Raw genomic sequence first — 26,815 nt, forward strand, 5'->3', positions numbered from 1 at the left:
TCACTTATCATATCAACTAACTAATAATAATCAATTAGGCTATAGTTTCAAAATTACATCAATAGTATTTAAAATTATATTTGGGTAAGTGGGAACCTTTGTAGATGGTCTGGCGTGAGGTTTGCTGTGTTGTACAGAGTAATGTAGTGGGTAGGAAGTCCACATCCCTGGCGAATGTGATGTGCCATGAGGTAAAAGTCCACCCTAGAGCATGTGGGGGAAAAGAGGGAAAACAGACTTACAGTACAACTTTATGAGAAGACAACTCTTGCAGTATACTTGCACGAGGCCTCTTAAACAATACTGAACTTACCCGGGCAAAATTCTATCTGCCTCTTCTGACTGGCCCATCTGCTTCTATGTTTCTTTTATTTATTTATTTTTATTTCCACATTGATTATAAACAACATTTTTTAAAAATTTATTTTTAGATAATAAACATTTTTTTACTTCAGTTACCTTGTGCATAGCAGAAAACCTTTTTCCTCCCTAGAAAGTGTCTGTCCATAAATTTTGGTCTACAAGACTAAGTGACGTCAGTACCACAGTAGCCATTTTGCCAGTTAAAAACAACACAGTTGAGCGAGCTTGGTTGTATTAAAGAGTGATCAGTCGGAACGGCGACTGTGTCAGGCAATCAGCATTACGTATCAATGTATACTGATTCATTTAGGCCCATTAATTTGAGCACTGCCAGCTCGGCTAGCTAAATGCGGCAACAGGTGCCAGACAACACAGTGTCAGCGTAATTAAGTTATGTTAGCACCCTTAATTAGCGACTGAACATGATTTCAGGACGACGTTGTGCTGTCTTCAGTAGCAAGTTTGTCATGGCTGGAAGAGAGTAAAGCCAGCCGTTACGCTGTGACACGCTGCCGGTGTTACAACTTCAAAATAAGCAATTGATGCCCATTTATTATTGTAATAAGCTTTATTTTGAAGTAGTCCTTCCTGACAGTGTACTCGTGCAAGAAAAAAACGGGATGTACATCACTGATCCATGAGTGTTTTCAACTTCCTCTGCTGCTATTATAGTGAATGTGGACTAATCATGCTGCCTTAATGTGACAGAGCCCATTTTTTATTTCTTTTCCCACCAACCATTCAACACGATCAAAGATGATTCATTGCACCACTATTTAAAAAAAAAAAATGTTTTTAAGAAGAGATGCAAGTAAACTTTTCAAAAATTATTATTTTCCCCGGATTCCAAATCTGCCCTCATTTTTTCCTCTAGCCAATCATGTTTTCATGGTATTAATAATTTATTATGTAATATAGAACTATACTAAATATTTATGAATTAAGGGTTAGGGTCAGCAACAGGTGGACTTTTTTCTGAAACGTCATAACCACAAATTATAATGCATCGTAAAATCCATATTGCGTGAGTTATTAATCAATCTTAAGAACAAAAATCCTGACGTGCTATAAAAAGTGAAGACATTTTTAAATTACTGAAAAAAAAAATGTTTCGTGACACAAAGCCATCTTTGATTAAAATTTGATGCTGACCAATGTAATAGTTAAATTTTTGAAGATGGATGGATACCAGCACATTGGGGAGTGCATAACAAGTATAAAGGAAATTTCTTATATTCAATTACGCATTATTGCGGGAGAAATTAGTCTAGTAAAATTAAATTGGCGGTAGCCTTTATTGAGTAGAGCGACTCCCTGCTTATTTAACCAAAATCCACACCCCACCCCCAAAAGAAAAAACAAACAAAAACAAAAAATGCACTGACCAGTCTTTTTGAGTGAGTGTGTGATCCAGAACAGTTCCAGGTGGAGGCGCGCCAAAACTGCTTCCACCACAGGAATAAAGGGTAGTGGAGATTTTCTTTTTCACCACAATGAACACAAGCTTTGGCTCATAACTGGGAAACGTCTCGAAGCATTTGATCAGCTGTGGGATTTCATACTGCTCAACCATCTTGAGCTGACCATCTGACACTCCATCCCGATAGACCACAATCCTTTCTGGCAAGTAATGGTTGACCTATGTAGAAGGTATAAACACGGGTTGGATGTGGCAGTTTTGCAGTTCAACATTGTCATAATGTAATATTCCATGCATATTCCTTTTCCAAATAATATTGTAAAGTACTCAACACATTAATATCCAATGATTAGACCTCAAAACCTACCCAGTCAAAAATGTAGTGCAGATTGCTACAAGCAATGGAGGAAGTGTATTTAAGGCAAGTCTGTACAAATAGCATCTTGTGGGCCACATACAGCCCAGTTGCAACCCTCAAATAGCCCAGCAGCACAAAGAAACAACAGTGTGTGGTGATTAAAAACAAACAGACAAAATAATTCGTTTGACAGCAATACTAAGAAGCTGTTCGAAATTAGAGAAAGTTGCTATAACTTAAGGGACACAAGTCTGTACACAAAATCCAAAATTAGAACAAACAGTAAGTAAAGTTGTGTTTCTGAAAAGGTGTTAATTTGTGGACTAATTCCGAATAGGACCTGAAAAGGTGTGAATCACTTGCAGTGTTCAAAAACAGATTCAAAATTAAAGTACAAAACGATTTTATAAATCTGCTTTTGATGGCAATTTATGCCTTCTCTTCTTTTAAATCTTTTTACTCCCGACTAAACTTTCTGTTATCGGTTTGTATGTTCAATAAACAAACAGTAACAATTATACATTTATAGGCCACAAAGAGACATACAAAAAGTGCGTCCATTGATGGCAGCAGGACTAACCATTAAATGAAGACTTCACATTAACTGCCATTTCACTTCTCTTGGACGCAGACCGGAAAAAAAGCACAAAAAATCCTAAACCTCTCTTCAAACACCAAAACCTTCGACTACTTAAATTAATCTCCAAAGTTAACGCTTTAATTTTGACCCTTGCACATTTTCTTTCTTACCGATTTGACTTTTGCTCTCGATGACAGCTCTCTGGTTTGTACTTTGTGACTCTAATTGCTCGCGTTTCCTGACTTTTGGATTACGACTTGGCACAAACCTCACAGGTGGGTGGGCTTCATGGGGAAGTTTAATTTTTCATAAAGAAGAAGATAAAGAAGATGTAGATTTAAATCTACCTTAAATTTTGACATCTTGGGTTTAATTCCTCTTTAAATGCACTTTACAATATGCCACATCCAGAAAATGTGATTTCAACAACTGTATACTTTTCTTTATGCACTGAGATATATTTAGGTCAGATTAGGCGCTTTATTGAGTTTTATTATCTATATTAAAGGTACTTCTCCTCCTCCTCCTTGTACGATGCATTTCTCAGTGAGTCTTCCTCAAAATATCCAAATTTTAAAATGGAAAACGAGGAGTAATGTCATGACCCGTGTCTGTCATGCCACGTGTGTTTGTTTTCGCAGCTGTGGGGGCGTTCCCTCCAGCAATCAGCCCGTGCCCTGTCATCTACAGCTGAGCGACGCACCCACCAGTTCCACACCTGGCTCCCATTCACATACTGATTGCACACCCTACTTAAGCCACCTACACTGACAAGCCAGCGTCGGATCGTTGTCCAACATTGCTCATGTTCATGTTCCTCGTATTAATCGATCTCTTGTTCTGTGTATCTCGTTTCAGCGTTTTGTTTTCCTCGTTCTCAGCTACATCTCGGCTCGTCTTCTGTTCTCTCTTTTTCATGTTTGGCCCGCTCTTACCCTTTTTGCGGTAAGCTATTTACGTTGTTTATTTCCTTGCCTTTTGCAAGCGATTTTCGTTCCGTCATTATTAATTTTTTCCTGGTGTGAGTGTTCCACCAGCGCTTTGTGTTTTCGTCGCGTTTAATATGTTTATATATAGTAGTGTCATAGCCGATAGACCCAACTAGTCCTAGAATTATATTGGATATTGCATATTTGGGATTATTAATAAATATCTTGGTAAACTCCACCCCTTTTTCCCGTGTCTGCATTTGGAGAGTCCTGCTCAATTCTCCAGCTCTGCTGGAGAATCATAACAAGTAAAAATTCCATATTTTTTTGCTGATCTGAATTTGGTTTAATTTTTGTTCAATACCAGCAATCTACTGGGCATGCACATTGCATGTTTGGACTTCTTGAATGTCCATTTTAATGACCCTCATAGCCACGACATCACTCTACAAAACGGCAAATACAAGTTTGGCAAGTATAAAACAAACTTTGACTCAAACATGACAATGTGATTAATAAAATTACAATCAACCACCACATGTAATTACTTTGCTTACTTAAAATTAATTTCAAGCAATGACTGGTCAAAGCATGTACCTCATGATACTTGTGAAGTGCATCCAACAAGCAAACTGTGAAACCATTGATGAGTTCTTCATTGGGTCCTTGAAAGGTTACTCTGGAATACCAGCGAGTTATTGAGCTATAAAAAAAAAGTTTATACCATTTGAGGAGACAGAACGCATTAATATTCATAAAATGAAACTCATTATACCGGGGGAAAATGATAAATAAAAATAATACAATTCAAGTGTATAATAATCAAAATAACATTTCCAAAGCTGAATATGAACAACATCTATAAATCGTGAAAAAGACTTACCTGTTTATGCTTGCAACAAAGCCCATGACTGATTGGCGAGCCTTGCTGGTGTCGTGGTGGACATCAACTCCCACCACCATCAAGTTTTTCTATTATGAGAGGCACGCAAGTATCAAAGTAATCACCCACACCTTCATTAAGACACTTTTTCACCATCCTGATAAACTGTACAACTCAATTGAAAAAAAAAAACATTTCAAGAGGAAAAATAAATCAAGCAGTCACAATCACTTGATGCATTAATGCTCACAGCCTCAAACTAATACTTTGTTGCACCACTTTTGGCTCGGTCACATTAATGGTGAAAAGGTTTTGAAATAATCTGTCCCGACTTATTTTTTATACACCACACAATCTTGGCAGTGCCTACACAGAGATATGTAGACATTTTACATCCATTATGTACATGCAACATAACACAGAACATTGTCATCCATCCATTTGTCTATCGATCCATTTTCTGAACCGCTTTACTTCACTGTTAGCATTTGTCTGAGTCATAGCCCAACTCAGCTGTCATGCTTTTATGCTGCCTCCGCCGCCTACCAGACCCGACATAAATCCATAGAGGTTCCGCAGGTCGGATATCTTGTCCAGGATGTTGAAAGTGTGGTGAAAAGAATAAAAGGGAGCACGGACGGAAGTGGGTTTTAATCGTCCCTAAGGGGGTCAAGTACCAAATTACTTTTCAATCAGTCACTGGGTGCCCACCACTGCTAATATCTTACCCGTCATAATAATGTGTGACTGTTTAAAAGTATGGGGCTTACCAAAGGGACACTGACAGTCCAAAGTTCTCCTCCCAATTTGCTGTTTACTTGAAGGTGTATCTTCTGGGCTATGCTCTTTAACTTCTGTTGCTGGGAAATTGTCCGGACATTGATAGCCTAGCAAGCAAACACAATACTAATTAGTAAATTCACAATACTAATTGTGTCACAAAAGTCTAGACTGGAGTGTCAAGCATTATGTAGAGTGTAGTGATCCACTGGGCTTCTGTCCGTTACATCCGACTATATATATTTTTTTCTCCCCAAACACACCGATTGTTGATTGACTCCAAAAACCCAGATTGTGTTAAGTCACCAAACAGCTTATTTTTTCTTTGCAAACAGCCCATCGATGAAATAAAGAGTATTCAATAAATTTTCGTCTTAAGTATGATGAATAACCCAAAGTTTGAGGACAATTGGAGAAATTCTGCAGGAGACCTCTTTGCAGAGGAGGATAGGCAAACCTTCTACCCCCATGACTAGACTGACAAAAAGTATGGACAAGCTGTCAGCACATACTAAGATTCAAGTTTAAAATGCATGTGTTTTGAGCATCCTGATATATGGCAATTAATCCCCATCGCAGGAACACAACTTCAACACATTCCACAAGCGATGTCTTTGACACATTTCAACCAGTAGTAAGACAGAATAACCAACACCACTGTTCTGCAGAGGTCCCAGCATGTACTCCTTGCTGAGGAAACGCCACGTACACTGGCTTGGGCGTATGGACAAGGATGCATAAAGTTCTCCTAAATGGTGAGATAACATAAGGTAAAAGGTGCACTAATAGACCATGGCTGTGCTACAAAGATGCCTGTAAGAGGGATTTGAAGGTTCTACATTAGGCATCAAAACACCACAGGGCAAGGCCATGGCTAAAGATGGAATATCCTGGGCACGGACAGTCAACAACTGTCTCTACAGCTTTGAAGAGTCGCATGCCTAATCTTTTTTAGGGGTACCGTCACTTTTGCCCAGGCCTGTTTCATGAGATCGTTTTTTTCTCTGCTGAATTCTGCAAAATGAATGCCTGATTTTCATCACATTATCTATGATCATTTTTCTTTTTTTCCCTTGCATTTACAGGGTTTCATCATTTTGCAGACGTGTGAATATGCACAGCCAAAATAACCTCAAATAGATGACTAGTGAATAGATAAATGAGCGGGTGCCGAACCGTAAATTCGAGGGGGGCCATTGTACTTCTTTATCTTTTGTGTATTTTCACAGGAGATCTTTCATGAAAGACACCTGGGAACCATTTTAAAATGTGGGGAAAATATTTTATTTCCCTTTAAAGCACAATTTCAACGATCACTCTTGTTTTGTTCTTGTGCTACTACATTATACCTGGGATGGGATGGGACTTTTAACACAGCAGAGCTTCTTGATGGCACTGTAGAGATCTTCTCTGTTCCCTACCAGAATGCACACTACAAGTTGCAAAGTAGGCTGTAAAAAAGAATAAAAAACATGACAGGAGGTCTGATTTCTTTCCCCCAGACACAGCTAAAACACATTTTGGGGATTTCAATCTTCTCCCGCCATAAGAAATAATGGATATAAATCAGTTTCAGGGTCAAACAGTCACTCATCACACCCATTTTAAATGTCTTGGCGCTGTGTTCATATCTTTATAGTATTAGAATAGCAACTTAATAAAAAAAACAATCCCATGTCGGTTAAAATATGCTTATAATATCGTATTGCCATGAAATTGAGGACAGAATAATGTATGTCGATTGCCAAAAAGCATGCCTTACCTCACTCATGAGCTGAGAGTGAATGCTCTTCACATACGATTCGGTGCGATCATCCCTCAGCTCTACGCACACGGGACGAGCCACTTGCACCCCAAGAGGCCCACCCACCTTGTTAAAGGTCGAAATAAACTCTTCAGCCTGGTCTGCACAGCGTCGAGGGTAGAAAATCGCCCACGTTTTCAGGGGGACCTAAGAGATGAATTTGCCAAGGAATACAAACGACCAGAACAAACTTGGCTAAGACAATACAACAGCAACAGTGACAACTGAGCTATTAAAATTACAGTTATTTCCGATGCATTATGACCATGTTTAGGGATAAAATGGTTTATCTATAAGTCTTCAACCCAAGCATTACAGTTTCAAATTTTACCCATCTTTACTTTTTATAGTAACTTGGAAAGTAGCAGTATTTCCTTGCTCGCAAGTGCAAGGTTGAGTTAGAGGCTATTGCTTGGTTGATTTTTTTTGTTTCGTGCTGCGAGTTGAAATTTGAGTTAATGAGCTAACTTAAGGTATGCTGCTGCTTCAGTGAAGTGGGGAAAATAAAAGAGAGCCACAATCACTGATGCACTTTTAGTATTATTTTAAATGACTAATGGGCCAACCAAGATGGAGCAAAAGGTAAACCTGAACTAACCATGGCCCTTGAGGGCACGTCAACACATTTGTACAACTGCGTGTCTGTGTGTGTGTGCGCGTGAGATAAACTTTCGTCTTAATTACTTTTTGTGAAACTAGTTAATTTATTTACATTATTTCATTACATTTTAGACTTATCTTACAATGAAGTATTTTATACATACAAGGAGTTTGGCACCCTCGGATTATGTTAGCATTTGTTGTTTTACTTTTTTTTCATTCAACTCCCGCAGTACATTCCCACTTATAGAATTGTTTGGGTTAAAAAAAAAATCCAAAGCAATTATACCAGGTGTCAAGTAAATAAAGTTCTGATCTTGGAGGGAACGGAACAAATTCAATTTGTGAATGAAATCACTGGTGTAGTTGACTTTTGGATTATCAGGTGTCCCAGTTACTCACAGAGCTAATTGAAGCCAGCCTGACGACCTCTCTGGACCATGATCCGTCCGCACCAATGGTAAATGATGATGTTTGGACACAGATAGTTTCAAGAGGCAGAGTTCTACCCTTTACCTGAAACAGTGAACGTGAAAGTTACCTTCATCAAAGTGGTCTGGATTGACTAGCAAATGCATGTTTTAATGCAGAACTTGAGTAAAATAGTCTGTCAATAGCACGACTCACTTGCAGTATTTCTGAGCCAAGTTCCAGGCCCCATTGGGTGACTTCTTTCTGGCTGTTGACGTTTGTGCTTATCTTCTTCAGAAGTTGCTTGATTGAATGCGTGTGCTGGTCACCATTCACATTAATGTGCATAGTTAGGTCCTAAAATATTAAAATGTGAAACTTTAATTGTGACCAATTGCACTCCCTGTACAGTATAGGGAGGAAAACGCCTCCACTTTTGAGTCTACTTTCAGTTAAAATGAACAATTAACAGTTTAGCAAGGATTACATAAAAAAAATAAAAAATATGGTATAAATGACATGGTGAGAAAATGTACCTTCATTGCTCGGAAATCCTTCTTCATATTTTCTGGTATTCCAGTCATGAACGAAAGCTCGGGAAGTATTAAGATCTCTCCAGTAATGACTTGCTAAAATAAATAAGTGATAAATTATTAAGTGTGACAACAGTGAGAATGTCACTCTATTATTAAAGAGGTTTTATGGATTATTTCTAGTTGTCGTTATCGTTTAGAATAAGAATATGATTAAGGAAGCTGGAATGTAGATAATAGGACAAGCAATACATTAGGGCTGGGCGATAAACCGGATATTTACCGTTACCGAAATTGATTACAATAACCAACATCATTTTGCCCATTTTGGTAAATTCTGTTTAAGAAAAGAATAGTCTTTTCTGTCTGCGGTTATGTTCATGCCCCTTTAAGACAGCTATGGCGCGTGTAGTCACGTGACTCCACCCATCAGAATAAGAAAGAAAACAGACGACGCGGTCGTAGCTGGCAATTCAAATCAAGAAGCGTCTGACACGGCTGAAGACGAAGTAACGTTAGTTGAAGTTGTTCCTCTTGCGCTTGTCCCGAAAGGAAATTCGGAAATGCCATCGTTTGGAAATGTTTTGGGTTCCATAAAGACGATGTTTGAGCAAAAGAACACGAACTACAAAGTGCGCCGTAAGCACCCAAAACAGCTCGTCCAACCTTTTCTTTTTCACCACCCACAACACAACCATGCTGTTGACTTGGAACTTGTGCTAAAAGCTCAAAGTGAGAAGCAAGGTTGGACAAGTGACAACAGCCCATAACGGAGGCGACACCATACAGGAGAACATCTAAGAGGTGGATGCGATAGCCTAGCACATAGCTAAAGATTTAGCTCCTCTAGCTACAGTGGCGCGCACAGGATTTAAACGCCTCATGAAAGTAGCCGGCAAGAGGTACAAAAAATCTTTTTCGCAAACCGTACTTCCCAATATGGACAACATCGGGACGGGAGCGTAGATATGTCAAGCATTTTGCATCCACATCCGACTTGTGGTCGGATCGCAACATGGATCCCTGATTGAGCCTGACTGTGCATTACATAAACGACAAGTGGCGACTGCGCACCGGAGTACTCGAGACGGCACATTTTCCCGATGATCCACACTTGTTTATTTGGCTTGCGTTGACATTTTCTTTCATTTTATTTAGCATTTTTTATTTGGCATTATTTAGATTGTTTACAAGAGACCACACAAATCTCGGGCTTTACATATGGCATTACAGCATCTTGGTGCAATCTATTTGCAGAAAAGGATTTTGCGAGAGGTACCCTTTTTTTCTCCTGTTCTTTGTGACCTTGTTCAAGTCATGCAAAGCAAGCTATTCGGAATGTTTATACAAATGATTTTTGTACTTTTATTTTTCATTGAAAGTAATGTGTACCAGTTGGTCAATAAAAAAAGCAGTTAATATGCATTTCCTGCATTTATTTTGATTATGGTCCACGGTGGGAATTTATCGTGCATTTATCGCTATCGAGGTAAAATTGCTTAATTTATCGCGATATTGATTTGAGGTTATATCGCCCAGCCCTACAATACATACAATGGAAATAGTCTACACATTTCTTTATAGGAAAAACAAGAACAAATCTGAACAAAATCCAATTGCAAATTATTTTATTAGGTAATAATCAATTTTTTTATGTAGACGCGACTGAAATCACATGAGTAAAATTGTATAAAAAAAGAGTATGATTAATGTACTGAAATAATGAATTGTCTTCTATCAATTTAGTCACACATGTACTTAAATGCACATGAAAAGTAAGTACTTATTTTTTTTTTGCTGTAACATAATCACACTTTCTTGTGAAAAATTCAGGCATTTTTGATTGGCAGGTACATCTACAACGTTCTGAAAAACCTAAAGCAAAACTACTTAAAAAGATGCTCAGTAGGCTGTTTCTAAGTAGTGATATTTGAAAAAGCTTAACATATCCTTCGAGATTTTAATTTCAACAATGTCGAAATGAAGAACACTGTAACATGCACTGTACTAAAGTTAATAGACTGAAATTGAAAAACTTTTACCTTTCCCCCTGGCTTGGACCGCTCCTTTGGTTTATGCATGAGAAGAGGTTGGTCCATCTCTTTGATAATAATTCCATAGTTCTTGCTGTGATTAATTCACAATGAAAGATAATGTTCAGTTTCAAAGGTGTAAAAAGCAAACTTTTTAAAAAATTCTAAATTTAAATCAACAAAATATAATTTCAACATGGCTGAAAGCAGTGTTTCTCAAATAGTGGGGCAGTGTGAACCGGGGGAACATGCTTTTTTTCTGCCGCACTACAATAAAGTGCAATTGCACATCCACTCCAGTAGTTGGCAATGGCGCTCTCCTTGCCCATTGTGCGCAGCAAGTATTAACTCTATACTGTAGGATTGTTTTGAACCAAAATGTTATTTTTTATAGATGCAGCGGAGAGTGAGTGATGGTGCAGAGGTGTGAATAGTTTTCTTCTTGCTAGAGGGGGCGTAACAGAAAATAATTGAGAAGCACTGGCTTAAAGTGAGAACAGTATCAAACCAGTACAGTATGAGGTCGGGTCACGACCGTCAGGACGGGTGACCGCAGCGGAAGCCTCGTTTGCGGCTCTCGTTCATGTGAATGGGAGGGTAGCCTTATAGGTAAAACAGAGACATGAAAAAAAAAAAAAAAACAGACTTCTTGATCATTTTCACCCGCTTCAATACAGTACGTGCGGACCAGGACACAGCTGGGAGTGGAAAGTGAAGGAGAGGGGACTTGATGCTCCTTGAGAATGACAAGCGATGTAACCCTAAGCATGCAGCCATCAAGGAATAAAAATGTAACAAAGACATCCTTTGAACGCCATATACTGGACAGATAAACATCACCGGACCTCTACTGGACCCTCTGCAGTTTGCATACCGTGCAAACAGGTCGGTCGATGACGCAGTGAACATGGGGCTGAACTAAATCCTGGACCACCTCGATGGCACAGGGACCTACTTGTAAAAATAACTTACTAAATTACTTTAAGACATGTTTCAATGTTCCTGCTCAAATATGATCATCTCACCTGTAGTAGTCCACAAAAGTCGTTTTTGTGCCATCCATCAAAGTGAAGGTGTCTTTGGGTGATTTGTCCCACTCAATGGCATCAACGCGGTAAGTCCGATTATTGTAGCGGGTGATGATGATGCTACCAACAAGTTCTTTGGTGCATTCATCTCTAAATTTCTCTTTGCTTTGTTGGTAGAGAATGTTCCTGGTAGAAGGAAACATCAAATGTTAGTTGCCTAATTGTGCATGTCCAGTAAGCCCTTGCCACTTCACGCTTCACTATTCGTGGCTTCGATGTTTCATGAATTGTTTTCCAAAATATTCATCCCAAACAATAAATAAAATAAAATACAGCCATATTGCGGGAACCAATTGATGTTGGTTTGTACAGTTATTTTTAGACAACTTCCCAACACAGTGTGCCATTCTTTAAATATAGTAGATCCTCAGAACTACAGCTCAACAGTCGAACAATACAAAAATTCTAAGAATGTGCTGTAGGACGCTTCAAATAAATATCAAAACAGAAATAAGCATCTGACTCTACTCTTTCTCTTTAATTTATTAGCCGTTTTGGTGTGTTTTGTACACATTTAAAAAGCTAACCGGTGATAAACCAAAGAGGGATACGGATACTGCTGGAACTAAAATAGTGAATTACTGTTCATATTAAGAAGCTTAGAAAAAGGCTGCACATTTCATATGAAATGAGGGTGAATCAAGTTAACAAAACTGATAGTTTCAAGCAGAAAATGCCAGATATAAATCAAAATTTTGGCTATGACATGGTTGGGGTGATAAATGTCAAAAAAGCCATGTGTATTTCTGATACTAAATGTGTCACAGACTCGAAAAAAAAATACTGTATTTTCAGCACAACTATAGAAATTTATGCATATTGTTGAATAAAGATATACTCTCACATTTATGGATGAGTCTTTTTCATTTGTGAACATCAAATAAATATTTAGATTTACCATTCAAATTATTTGTGAACTTAATTGTTTTGTATTACTGATTTTGCATGAACTCACATGACATCCAGCACAGAGTCATTTCGCAAGACTTTGTGAGACACATCAACACACAGGTACAGACCTCCATCTGTATGTTTGATGCTTGTTGAATAGCCTGGCCACACCTGCAGCCTACAAAACATTAACACGAGATAATTAGTTCAACAGCTTTGATAATAACTGCTGTATAGCAACAGATCAATATGCTACTTACCGATGTTTGCCAAGAACTATTGCACTTTCGGGATCATAATGATTTCTTCCTACCAGCTTCAAACCAATCATTTTCATGACCCTTGGAATAGAGGAAAGGAAAAGAAGCCCACATAAACAAATGGTTTTCGAAGCAAAAATATTTTAAATTTAAAAGCGTACCTCCTAAGAACTACATTGTAGAGTGGGATGCATAGATCACAGCTGGGTGGCAACATCTTTGTCATCTGTATTTGGATTTTGATTTCTTCATTGTCGGTTCTTCTCAAACTTTTGAGAACCACATCCTGTGCATTAACCAAATGTTACTTAAACACAATGCCACAGATTTACAGTTTAAAGGGGAAGTCAACCACAAAAAATTCTTGCGAACATGTTTTACGCAGCCCGACTGGTGGATGCACGGCATTCTGATTAATATTGCGTTTGTGGAATATGAGTTAGGCAGGTAAATCCACGCCTTTTTGTACATCTCAGGCTGGGGCCATTTTGCCACTTGCTGTCGACTGAAAAAGATGGTGAAGTTCACGACTATTCAGTCCAAAATCCTGATTGTTGAATAGGTTAGGGCTGTCAATATTGAATATTTTTTATTGATTACTATAAACTAATTATGTTTATTTGATATTGTGATAAATGATTCAACAAAACTCACTGTCCTCTTAAATTTTTAAATAATACCTACATCCTTCAGTTGGAGGGGAAGGTATAGTATAGATCCATCAAAAGCTATAACTTCTCCTGTGGTCAATCGATGATCTTTCATCATCCCAAAACGCATTGACATGGATTCCACATTTGGACTGGAAAAACAAAAGACATACAAATGCTCATAAATATTTTCACAGACACATTTATACACAAATAAGAAAAGGAGAATAGAGAATACAAGGTCAGCCCTTCATGGTTGTCATTGGACGTCATCATAGGATGATAAACACAAAGTAATGGCAGATTTTCACAATACTTGTATAATAAGAGTTAGGGATGTAACGATTCTCTCAAGCCCCGATTCGATTCGATTTTCAGTTCCCGATTTCGATTCGATATTTTATTTATTTATTATATTAAATAGCAACCACGCCCATCTCATTGCGGTCGTGTGATGCCGCAGCGATCCACAAACAAAATATGTGTTGATATTTAGCACAAGCATCTAAATGTTACGTGCAATTTCAATGGAACCAAAAACTGTACACTATGCCAAGTAGCACTATTATTATGGAACTACATATAAATACTATCTCAGGTTTCTTGAACACCAATACATTTTTTTTTAATAGAGAAGAGACTGAAATCATATGAATAAAATTGAGCAAACACATCATGCTAAAGAAAACTAAACTTGTCACTTTGATTTGTCACAATTGATTTTTTATTTTGTTATTTAACCTGAATACAAAACATTTTGTTTTACTTAGCTAGTATGTATAATATCACCTGCACATTCAAAATGTGGAATGTGCCTAAAAAATAAGAGAGAGAAAGAGTGAGAGGGAGCCTTGGGGAGAAATCTCGAGCGTGATGCATATCATAAAACTCGGAAATAACAATGCCCAGCAAAACACAATCGGTAACCCATTTTCCCCAATATTTTTAGCACTGTAAATTAGCATATTCTAAGGACCTAGGTATGTTATGTTATATTGTCGGGTGTTTCCATCAATGTAGCAAATGCGTCATGTTGTACTTTGGTTATGAAAATTTCCGACTTTATAAACGCAGCACGCGGTGCATGTTCGCAAGTTAGCACTTGTGCTCTTGCAGTTTTGATCTCAATCATGCCTAAATAAAAACCATGTTTTTGTTTTTAATACGCGTGAGTTTGCAACAGACAAGCCACAGTAGACGCTATATTGTTAGCGTACCCCATCGCGTGTGGTGTTCCATCAGGCGCACACGGTAGCCTGTGCGTAGTAACTACAGCTGGCTATGTCAGAAATTATGTTCTTGTAAACTAAATTGGGCGTCAGCCGCAACATTTTTCCTGTATAAATGCTCGCTTATCACTGCTGTGTTGCTATGAAAGGGAAGTTTACATCGTATTAAGTAGCGTAGGTGTGCAGTTTGTTTACAACACAGACATGAGACAACGGCATTGCGAATCGATTCTTTGCATATTTTGAGCAGATTATATCGATATTAAATCGATTTTCGATGAATCTTTACATCCCTAATAAGAGTGCATAAATGTACACGTTTACGAAAGCTGTTTTGTCAGGGATCAGTGTTACTTACGTAAATGTCACATGGTACTGATACACTGCTTTGTTCTTAAAGTGAATTGGAATATGATTGGAGCCAATAGTCACAGGAGTTCCTTTTGCTCCAGCCTTGTTGAGTGGCATGCTGACCAGGAAAAAGGATGCACAAAAATACAAAATGGATTTAACAGCACGTTGATTTGATTGCACTGTTGAATTCAATATCAAGATATATTGAGAGAGACATGGTCAATATCATGATAAAATGTCCTAAGTAGAATGTTCAATATTATTTATTTATCTATTTAAATCAGAAAGAAATAAAACCCTGACCCCGGTATACTGCATGCTCTGGGCGGAGGTTCAAGTATGGCCTGTTAGAATTGTGCCACAATTACAGGTACGGAAGAGGACATTTTTAGCACAAAAGCGTGTTTTGAGCGTAACCGAGTCGCTGACCGTTAGTCTGCCGAGTGAACGGTATATTGGGCAGAACTAACAACTCCGGATGGATGCATGGAGCAGAATCCATGGTGTTCCCCATATTTGACACGCGAGCTCTAGTGTCTTTAAGCCAGCTCGGATACTCAGCATGGCCATTAAGGCTTGGTTAACACTGCTGATTTTTATTTTTATGACTGTCTAAACGGCTCAATTACGATGTTTTCAAATCGCTTTCTTATGTGGTCCTAGATCGGATATGTATCGGATTTGTTTGCAATGCGACTGCAGTCTGCCAGGTCACATATATCCGACCTAGACGTCACTATGTGCTCTGCGCAGGCGGGGAGACAGACAACTTGGAAGGGATATTGACTGTTTGATTGGCCATGAGTTATGGAGGATTGAAAGTGCCAAAATGTAATAAATAAATACACCATGTTTAATTAAAATCGTAATTAGTTAATTAAATGTTTAATTTATTAACTAAACGTGGAATTAAATAAATGTGTCATTGATTAAATTACCAATGATTATACGTAAAAAAAATCTATATAATTATTTCTGTATTTAATTAATTATTTCTGTATTTAATTATTTCATCGTCCCACGTTGCAGTGTTTCATGAATTAATTTTATCTGTCAAACTCGCCCATCAAAGTTTGGTGGCAGGTCCTAACACCTGATTAATTTATTAACTAAACGTGGAATTAAATAAATGTGTCATTGATTAAATTACCAATGATTATACGTAAAAAAAATCTATATAATTATTTCTGTATTTAATTAATTATTTCTGTATTTAATTATTTCATCGTCCCACGTTGCAGTGTTTCATGAATTAATTTTATCTGTCAAACTCGCCCATCAAAGTTTGGTGGCAGGTCCTAACACCTGATTAGTTGGGCTGCTCATCAAGTCAAAGCAAATCAATTCCAGAATAATGGATTGATGCAAACCAAGTGTCTCGTGAAAATACTTCGATACACTGAGTGACACTATTCACCTCTCCATTGGTTTGAATACTCAAGCAAAACAACTAAATACAAGCCTCAACCGCTCAATCAAGGGAGCTCATGAAAGTCCTCCATCGTCGTAGCCACCATGTTTGCAACCACAGCAACGGCTTGGACAAAATTTTAGATTGTCAGCGTTTAGCCCTCCCACGAACTTTGATGGACGTGTTTGACAGATAAAATGAATTCATGAAACACTACAACGTGGGACCATGTAATAATTAAATACATAAATAATTTTGTTTCCAAATACAAACTTTCAAATTACAGTGATTCTCATGTCCAGACTTGTGATATACACACCACGAGTAACCTGGAAATCTGTGCGTAACCACCAAAGAGACGTGACTCGGTCAAGTATAAGGGTGGTCTTAGTTTCTGGATCGTAGAGTTTTCATGAGTCAATTCCATAAAGATACATTTGGGAACTATGTCATGAAACAAAAAACATGCTCATAGTGTGTCAGTAATGGTAAACGCAAAATGGATGACAGTTAAAGACCCTTAATTTTTAACATGAGTTTCAGGCAAAAAAAAGTATACTTACCGGAGTGACTCCACTTTAAATTCTTTCTTTCCTGATCCAACAGCCGAGGAGTCTGGCACCTCTTGAGCGATAGACACAATTCCTAAACAAAATTGGGATGGTAAATTGTTATACAGGTATTTCCAATTATTAGCGTAAGGATTCCACTTGTATTTTTTTTTTTGATTTATGTGGCTGCGATTGGCTGGCAACCAGTTCAGGGTGAAACCCGCCTACTGCCCAAAGACAGCTGGGATAGGCTCCAGCACACCTCCGACCCTTGTGAGCGAAAATGGATAATCAATGGATGGATGTATAATTAATGTGGTAAATAATGGATCTATTATGACCTATTTTAGGATAACTGTTGGTCATTTACTTAATTATTTCATCAACCACCGGACATAAAATATAAATATTAAGGGTGTCCCGATCAGATATTTGTATTGGATTACGGTCCGATATCAGCCAAAAAAAAAACTGTATCGGATTTGACCGATCTACATCCAAAATCTCCGATATTGGCACTCATAGACAAGCAGTCCATTTGAGAATCCGCTCCTGTTCATGTACCCAGAAGCATCGAAAGCGAGCGTGCATAGCCCACGTGATCAAAACAACCACTCCTGTAAAGGAGCGGGAGAAGACGATCTGGCAGTCAGCATATTAAATAAAAAACAATTGAAGTTTACGGTTTTACAAAAATAAATAAATAAACCACACGTGCATGCACTGCTGTCATTCATTAGAATGAGATTCGCAGTACAAACTTGCCTCGGTGGTCAGCCAGCAGACGGTCGCGGGCCCGGGTGAAGGCTTCAGGTGGCTGGCTGCCCGAAGGGCAGGAGCGTGAGGACGTCCTTCCGTGCCTTTTCCTTTTTAACCGAATTTACACATTTGCTGCTGGATATTAAAATCGTGTGGACTTAATCCACATTAGATTACCGTACGAATTGACGAGTTGAATAGCACTTTTAACATCTCAGAAGAGATCGCACGATCAGATCCTCCACTGTTCAAGTTTTATTAATCACTTAAACCTGGCTATCTGCTCAGATTCTACACGCTTCAATGCAAAAGTGAAATTTTCATCGTCATTTACGATGTCCAATATTGCACTTTCGAAAACAAACGACAAAACTTAGTGTGGTTAAGTGATTCAGAAAATGGATGAATGGATAGCGTCATAACTTTTATAGTAATCATCAATATTTGTAATAATTGTAACTACTTTACGATTGATCACTATCTCTGCTCTTATGACTCTTGAAAAACATTTTTGAAATCCCAGCTATGATTGAATATGTTTACAGTGTTGGATGCCCTCATTGCTTATTTGATTGTTAAACTTTTAGGCTTATTACCTGTGTTGGAGATCTTAGTGGTATCGCATGATGTCACGTCAGAGGTAAGGGAACCAGCCTGAATACTTTCGAGAGGAAAGGAGGAAAGCGGAAAGGGGCCTCCTCGTTCCAGGCCAAGCGCAGGCATCTGTGCTCTCCCAACTCCCACCATCATGCTAGGGGAAGTTTCTCGGCCAAGAAAGCTGCAACAGTTCACATGCCACGCCAGCCGTTAGTACAACTCAAAGGGATAACCCAGCAAGACTTGAGCGAAAATTGTTCCTGGTGCTGTCACTAGGTTTGGGTGATACGTCATTGTATCGTGTGACGTGCTTGTATTGTGCTGCATATAATCTCAGGCAAACCAACCATGTAACTCGTTTCAAGTTTGGCGTTGAGCGACAGATAAAGTCAGCCAATGGAAAAAAAAAATAAAATAAATCACCTGAAGGAGGGAGTGAGGGGGGGGGGGGGGGGCGGCGGGAACACAGCACACCAGAGGTGGGAGAAAGTCACAAGTAAATCACAAAATCTCAAGCAAGTCCCAAGTCACTGCTGAGGCTGAAGCACTCCCAGAATGCTTTACAGCACTTGGGATATGGATGGCAAGAGAGATACATGTTTTGTGTTAATTGTATTTCTTTGTTCCTTGTTCGGGTTGTTTCATTGTTTGTTTGTTTAGTATACTATTCAGTTGATGCTGGGGGATAGCGTTGGTTTTGATACAACACCGTGACCATACATAGTATGTTGACGAGTGACTTGCCTCCATCGGCATTGTTTGATCAAATGACTGTGAGCTTATACGTTTATTAAAGCTGCTGGAGTATGTTATTGACGCGTGAGCACCACAGTATGTTGCAATGTGCCTCATGCGCTCAATAATACGGTGTACAACTTAAATGCAGAAATAGCACTTACAACTTTTAATACGGTGCGTCTTGAAAATACGGTAGTTTTCACTGAACCTATTATATATTGAATATTATATATATTGTATATATTATTGTATTGTATAGTATTGTATCGAGCTATCCGGCAAAAATAAAAAATTGTGATATGGAATTTGGTCTAGATCCAACAGCTCTAGTTGGAACATTTTTTTTTACTTCGATACATCTAAGATTGACACATTTACTTAACAGTGTTGTTTAAATTTTAGTCTACTGAGTATTTATTAAAATAAATTAAAAAAACATTCAAAAATGGCATTAGGGGTCACCATTTTTGCTCTCGTTAGCAAAGTCACAGGAATATGACGTATATCTGCCTCACATTTTCTTCCTTATCTACCGCCCACATATCAACAAATGTATCAGCTTGTTGCAGCGAAGCAAAGATGATGACATACCAGGCTTTTGGGTGCACTAACAACAATGGGAATTTTTCCCCCTTTCATGTCATTCCTAAAGTTTGTAAATTTCCTCAAATATGGAATATAATTGCAAAGCTGCTACATTTGATTAGAGTCAGGCACTTTATGGAAAACTTCAATTTCGTCCCTCCCAAAAGGTTATCTGTGAAGATCAAACCTTGGTGTTATGAATCAGAGTAGAAGTGGCAAGTCAACCGAGTTGGATACAAGCTTTGGCGAAAAAAGCTTGTGCACAAGCTGTTCCAACTATTTTTGACAAACAACTGGAGGCAGACGAGACGAGGCGAACAAGTTCACTGTTGAGGGACCTAAGTCAGATCGGAATTAAGGTTGTGTCTAACAGACGAACATAATTGACTGAATATTCAGAGCGCATTGTATTTGCCGATAGCTGGTGGAGCCTCCGGCAGCGTCATCACTCTGGCTGTCGTTGAGCCATCCGACGCTGCAACCACTTGGAAGTGATTTGTAACATCTTGCCTCGTTTCACTGAGCTTTCCTTTGGTTTTAAACTACCATTTGTGGTTTTGCCCCCCCCCACCCCTATTTTAATGATTATTTTTGCTTACATTTTCAAACAAAAGACAACCAATCATGTCTTGCCATTTTAAGAATATTTTCCACCTCCACAAACAGCAGAATAGATGGAAACTGCTCTTAACAAAATACAGCCAAACCACAATTGCCATTACATCTTTTGCTACAATCTTTCAGCCTACAATCATTCACCTAACCGGGATGTAAATATACTCAAATGAAAGATGAAAGTCGGAAGTTGAAGCACAAAGGTTTAACTGTGTCCCAATATTTATGGATCTGACTGGAAGTATTCGTGAATGCTGCTGGTAATCAAGATGAAGAGGTTTATAGTGAACTTTATCCATGAGCTTGTCTCATTCACATATAATTATCACCGGTAGATAATACACAATCACTTCTCCATGACTTCCTTAATAACTTGAGCTTTTATTAAGGAGAGTAATGATGAGACCAGCGTTTTCCAACCTTTGTTGAGCTAAGGCACCTGTTTTATTTCATTAGCAAAACCTGATGGCGAACCACCAAAATAAATAAGAGCATTTACAGTAATGTTCTGCCCGTCACTGAAAACTCCCGACACTACAAAATACAGTACACAGGAAAAATAACATTTCGTGGGTTCAGTCTTTCACTGGAAAAACAGCAACCAATCCACCCTACACACCCATCCCACAGCCCTGCCTGCTACCGGATACCCAACACTCCAAATATATTTCAGTCCTGCACGAAACACTGCGGCACCATAACAAGTGTGAAAAAATGTGAAGGGGGCTGCATTGTGTATTATCCCATCATATGCAGGTGACGGAGAACCATTCCTACCTTCTCCCGCTGCCAATCACTGCTTGCAGGTGACCACTTGTCTGTGGGCTACTGGCTACCATGTCAACATCTGGGCTTGGCTGCTTTATCTCCTCCACATCCCCAACTACTTCCCTTTCTGTAAAAATAAATGAATTCAATTTTGACAATCAACATGTGAATAGATATGGGAAAACTAGAAATGTGTGTGTTTGACAATAGTTGTGTCCTTTAGTACACTGGAGTCCTGCTGGTGGGGGATCGGGAGAGGGGCGGCCACATACAATTGGCGTCTGTTATAAATGCAGTAAGAACGTATTATGGAAAAAAAAATCATCATAATAATTTTTTATTTCAATAATGAGTGTTCATTGAGTTAAAAAAGTGTTTATTCGACTACTATAACTCAACCGTCATGGCCTTAAGTCCATTCATCACTGCACGTTAAATACAAATTTTAAACACTGTATTCTTTCAGAAAAGTAAGAAAGTACCTTGTTAATGTCATGTGAAATTCAAACCTGCATTTTCATCTCGTGACATCCACACACCTTTGATGCCTTGCAACTTTGCACACATTGAGACCATGAATAAGCATGACACTGTTCTTTTTATCATACAACCCCAAGTTGGGATGTGTGAACTGTAAACCAAAATGGAATACAATAATGTGCAAATCATCTTCAACCTATATTTAAATGAATAAACTCAAAAGACAGGATATTTAATGTTTAAACTGATCAATTTAATTGTTTTGAGCAAACATTCCAATACTTCTAATTTTAGGGCTGTAACACGTTCCAAAGAAGCAGGGAGAGGTGGCAAAAAAGACGCAGAAGTTAAGTAATGCTCATCAAACACCTGTTTGGAACATCCCACAGGTAAACAGGCCAATTGGGAATTTGTAGGGTGCCATGATTGGTTATAAAAGGAGCTCCCTTGAATTGCTCTGTCATTCACAAGCAAAGATGGTTTGATGTTAACTTCTTGGTGAACAACTGTGAAAAAAAGTTGAACCGTTTCGGGACAATGTTCCTCAACATACCATTGCAAGGAATTTAGGGATTTCATCGATGCCTTAGGTGGCACGGCTTAAAAAACCCACGTAAATGTGTCAAGGATATTACCACATGGGCTAAGGAAAACTTTGGAAAACCAATGTCAGTAAATACAGTTCTGCGCTACATCCGCAGGGTCGAGGCCGGAAGGCTATCCAGATCGGTGCTGGAGGGCGGGGGACTGTCTGGCAAAATAAGGTTAAGTTCCCAGCTCTGTGTAAGTGTATGAATAATTTTGATTTGGGGTAGCATCTAATGCAAATAAGCATTAACAATACACCGGTGGAGGTGAAACTGCACATTACACTCCATCAGAACGTAGACAAAAAGAGTTAATTTCTTTTTAGAATTGTTTAAAAAAAAAAGAAAAAGGAAACTATCAATACTGACTGACATCAAATACCTATAGTGTGAAACATTTTTTAGCTCTATCACCCAACCCAACTTAGCACATTATGGTTACAAAATGAGTTTATTAAATTTTTATATTAACCAGTGTTTTGGACTTTTTCATAGTTGCATTGACCTATTATTAAAGGTTAAGTATTATGTTAAATCACAGTAAACTAAATTCAGCCTTTTTTCTCAGGGTCCTTATTTTCAATAATACAAAAATAAATAAATTCAACATATATTTATTTTTGTGATTACTTATTTTAGTCAGATTGCACAGCCCTACTGTGTGTATGTTTTCACAGCGTCTGTGTGTGAATGATTGTTACTTGAAAGAATATCACTCCCGAAGTTTAGGTTAATTTCCTGCGCGCATGTCACTGGGATATAACATTGACTTTAGCTTTAGCGATTATTTAATAACGAAGATTGTTTTATTTAAGAATAAAATATGTGTAACTATTTTTGTAGTGTGTTTAGTTTGACGGTAAACTCCAACTAGGATATAATTTAACATCTTAAACGATGCTTAGGGATGGCAGAATCACATACCTTCATCAACATTGGTTGATTTATTGAACATCTTTACACATTACAAGATATAAAGTAAACATTGAAAAAAGAAAAAGATCATCAATGGATGGCATAGTTTAACATGGTTAACATGTTCAACGTAGTGCATTGAGGGTACTTTCACAAAGTCGGGAACTTGTAAACGCACCATGCCATTCTCCACAATAATCGGTTTTCTTTGATTATATTGTTTTAAATATCAATACCACCTATAAATCAAAAGCAAGATTTGATTTTGATTAATCTCATCGCGAAATGACAGAATTGATGTATGACCTTGTTAAATGCAACCAGTCGAGAACAAGCAAGATCAGAGGTATTCAATTAAAAGTCACAGAGGTCCACGACTAAAATTTCTTCCAATTAAAAGGTCCGAACCAAAGTCCAACTTCCCGAAATGTCTAGCCTATGTTTACATTTTTAGTTTCAATATTTCGTCATTTTCAACAGAGCGCACTTATATACTAAATATTTAGCAATGTTCACATTAAACACCTTTGCCAGTCAAACAAATATAAGGCGTGTATTTCACATTCAAGAAAATGTGGCTCCAGGAACCTACGTTTGCCACTTCTCCTGCAGAAATATATCAAGTGCTAAGCATTGAGTTAACATCTTTTACCTTTTTTTTTTTTTAAATCAAAGAGTTATCAGCCTAAAAAAAAACGGAAAGCCTAATTATCCAAGTAAACCAGGTCAACATGTTCAGTACACAATCAATAAAAATGGCTGTCCTCATGAAAAACTAATTCAAAATGAGCTTTGACACCACCTTTTCTTTTGAATATTTTTTTAACATCTCTTAATGAGAAAAATGAGTTTGTGACTGCCCTGCCAGTGAATTAATTCTGGGTTGGAACGGAGTCAGGGCCATTGGGATTTGGTAGATTATTTCACACATCTGGGCTTTGTGTTTTCCTTTAAATAATGTTTGTGCAACCACATTTAAGCACTCCTTCACAACTTCCCCATCACTGAATGTTTTTTTATGTTTCCCCAAAATCCATGATACTTTTACTGAATATTCGTTTGCATGCCGCTGGGATGTAAACGAAAATGTAAAAATCTGTTGTACTGCACTCGAAGTTCGATGTTTTTGCCTGCGCTCACCTCAAACGTCAGCGGATAACTGTGCACAAAAGGGCGGTGCTTTGTTTCGCGGTGGCGCTTCGAAATGTTGCGACGGTTTCGGAGCATATGATGCACACTGGTTTTGAATCGGCTGCAGCCAGAACGAAACTAAATTTCTCCGTCCATTCATTTAAAACAAGACGCATCGACCTCGCTAACTTTTTAGCAAGGCATACTGTCAGCAGCGCTCTCTCCCGGTCTGTTGGCAGTGGATCGTAAACAAAAGATTTGATTGGCTCAAATTCGTGACGCCATTTCCGTATTAACCGGAATTGCAGCGCCAACGTTTGCGAATGCGCCCTGAAAAAAATTCATCGTAGAGCGGTCAAGGGTCCGGTCCGAACCATGGCGCGGTCCGGATGCGGACCGCCATTTGGTGATGCCTGAGCTAGATGGTCACCAAATTATTTACACTCATTAAACTTACACTATTTCACAAAAAACAACAAAATCCTGGAGGGACAGTTATGTACACACCAACTCGTAATGTTCCTCTTCCCCTTGAGGCCATTGAGCGTTCAAAGCCTATTTCTCTGAACATAGAGACCAGTGTAGCTGCTTGACCATGTGCAGGGGAATCAACCTATAAACAATGTAAAAAGTATTTTATTTTAATGACCGAGACAAAATACTTTTAAGGCTCCATTTACCTCTTTCCTGGTGAGGGCTTCTTTTGTAAACTCTTTACGAATCTCCATGCTAGGCAGAACTGTGCCTCTTGAAATGCCTAGCTTGGGTTCTGTTGAGGGAAAGAGCCCCCCTCTCGCTTGTATGAGTCCTGCATCGTCAGACCGAAGCCCTCTACCTCGTCCACCTAAAGGGTCATAAGTGGGTATACCGGATCCTTGTCCTTGTAGGACATTAGCAGAAGTGAAAAAACCTCTGGCTCGTCCTATGTCAAGCCCTCTACTGCGTCCCCGCCAAGGCATGCCCGCCATATTACTGAAGTCAGATGGCCTGTTTGGATCCATTTCGTCCACTCGAAATTTTGTGGGAGCTGCAGTGAAAATGGGAGAAATTTCTGTTACTAAATCGGAAATTATTTAAGTCTAAGACATTGCTGATCAAAAAGTCGTTTTATGTTGTTCTTGGCTCAGTGTAACAAAGTCTTATATGGCTGCAGGTACCTGGCTGCAATGGAGACAATTTATTAATGTGTTGTTAAATTTGTTTCTTCATTTGTTTGGTGTGTTTTACCAATGTACAGGTGCTTCATGTGTTAATTAACTGCGGTCATTCTAACAACTCTATTTAAAAAAAAAAAAAAAAAAAAAAAAAAAGCGATATTGGACAAGAGCTTATTGTATTCAAGGGCATGCCATTCAACACCATCGACCGAAGCGTGGCAAAATATGGGCGGACCTGGAACCGGCCTGTGGCGGAAAAAAAGTTGGGCACCATTGCTATGCCAAAAGTTTATTAGGTTTAGAGTGATGGAGATTGAGAATTATGCTAAAAAATGGACAACGAACGGCAATTATCTTCCTTGGAAATACCGCGACGTACTGTACATCCGACATCACAGGCGTCACATTTTATCCCCGCCGGGCCAACATGGAAAAAAACCCATACAAGATAGCGTTAATTATCCCATTCTTTCCCTATATTTTCGTTTTACTAAGCACATTAATATACTCTACCGCACATTTCTCATTCCTTATATATCCTCAAATAGAGCATGGCTTGGCAAGAAGCGAATATAGCAAAATGCTAAACTTAGCTTGTAGTGCTAACGAGGCCGCAATTAGCAAATGTGACTTGCATTTACCGAATTAACTAACCAATTTCAGTATGCCGGTAAAGTAAGACAGTCCTCGAATATATATTATAGAGATTATAACTCACATTTTGTTGGCTGACAAATGTTCTGGTATCAGAACCAAACTTCCCACTATAGTCGCCCAAAAATATATTGGACTGGAGCATCACTGTACCTGCCCTCCAGCGCTATTGGACAACCGAATAGCTAGAGAATTATGCCATTGGTTTACGGCACCTGCCAATCATCCTACAAAGGATTTGCCGGTTTTAAAGACAAACTTCCCTCCCATATAGAACGATAATAGTTATCATTAGTACATTAGTGCTATTCATAGCCCCAATAGCTAACAAATTAATTACAGCGTTTATTCAGATGAATAAAATACCACCCCAAACAGATACCCATGGTGGTAGGCTTCGCAACCATGGTACTTAAAGGTTTTGTTAATGTAACCGATTGCAATAATACCTGTAAAACACATTTTAAATGCTCCTGGAAGTAATCGATGCCTATATAAATATTCTGTTTTCCTCACACATAGTAAAGTAAATGCACTTGCTTCATTAATTGTTCCTGAAAATATGCATTAATCACATTGACAACCCATTGAAACTTTTATCTTTTTATTATTTGGTGTAATAATGTTACTTATGTTTTTACTGGCATCAATACAGTATCTGGTGACGACAAATGCTGCGAGGATGTGTTGCCATCTACTGT

At 38.4% G+C, this 26,815-nt stretch overlaps 1 protein-coding gene across 3 annotated transcripts in view; it reads right to left on the reverse strand.

Moving 5' to 3' along the window:
• Positions 1 to 26,815, reverse strand: part of piwil2 (piwi-like RNA-mediated gene silencing 2) — a 36,333-nt gene that overhangs the window by 1,461 nt on the left and 8,057 nt on the right. Inside the window, exons 1-23 of one of the 3 annotated variants that reach the window (XM_088306397.1) lie at positions 26,179 to 26,325; positions 24,984 to 25,330; positions 24,811 to 24,916; positions 21,200 to 21,317; positions 18,484 to 18,665; positions 17,141 to 17,222; positions 15,171 to 15,281; positions 13,618 to 13,735; positions 13,095 to 13,219; positions 12,934 to 13,014; positions 12,738 to 12,851; positions 11,720 to 11,908; positions 10,704 to 10,788; positions 8,665 to 8,757; positions 8,345 to 8,485; positions 8,120 to 8,233; positions 7,076 to 7,264; positions 6,663 to 6,764; positions 5,304 to 5,420; positions 4,534 to 4,622; positions 4,248 to 4,353; positions 1,749 to 2,002; positions 97 to 204 (exon numbers count right to left, since the gene is read on the reverse strand). In XM_088306397.1, the coding sequence (XP_088162523.1) occupies positions 97 to 204; positions 1,749 to 2,002; positions 4,248 to 4,353; positions 4,534 to 4,622; positions 5,304 to 5,420; positions 6,663 to 6,764; positions 7,076 to 7,264; positions 8,120 to 8,233; positions 8,345 to 8,485; positions 8,665 to 8,757; positions 10,704 to 10,788; positions 11,720 to 11,908; positions 12,738 to 12,851; positions 12,934 to 13,014; positions 13,095 to 13,219; positions 13,618 to 13,735; positions 15,171 to 15,281; positions 17,141 to 17,222; positions 18,484 to 18,665; positions 21,200 to 21,317; positions 24,811 to 24,916; positions 24,984 to 25,304 (2,945 nt within the window). In that variant the 5' untranslated portion in view covers positions 25,305 to 25,330; positions 26,179 to 26,325. Of the gene's footprint in view, positions 1 to 96; positions 205 to 1,748; positions 2,003 to 4,247; positions 4,354 to 4,533; positions 4,623 to 5,303; positions 5,421 to 6,662; positions 6,765 to 7,075; positions 7,265 to 8,119; positions 8,234 to 8,344; positions 8,486 to 8,664; positions 8,758 to 10,703; positions 10,789 to 11,719; positions 11,909 to 12,737; positions 12,852 to 12,933; positions 13,015 to 13,094; positions 13,220 to 13,617; positions 13,736 to 15,170; positions 15,282 to 17,140; positions 17,223 to 18,483; positions 18,666 to 21,199; positions 21,318 to 24,810; positions 24,917 to 24,983; positions 25,331 to 26,178; positions 26,326 to 26,815 lie in introns of those variants that run through there. The other 2 variants (XM_088306388.1, XM_088306407.1) reach the window with 2 other exon arrangements.

This window comes from Idiotropiscis lumnitzeri, chromosome 1 (genome assembly GCF_059441095.1).
Source record: "Idiotropiscis lumnitzeri isolate Australia: NSW breed Sydney's pygmy pipehorse chromosome 1, RoL_Ilum_1.0, whole genome shotgun sequence".
NCBI classification, from domain to species: Eukaryota; Metazoa; Chordata; class Actinopteri; order Syngnathiformes; family Syngnathidae; genus Idiotropiscis; species Idiotropiscis lumnitzeri.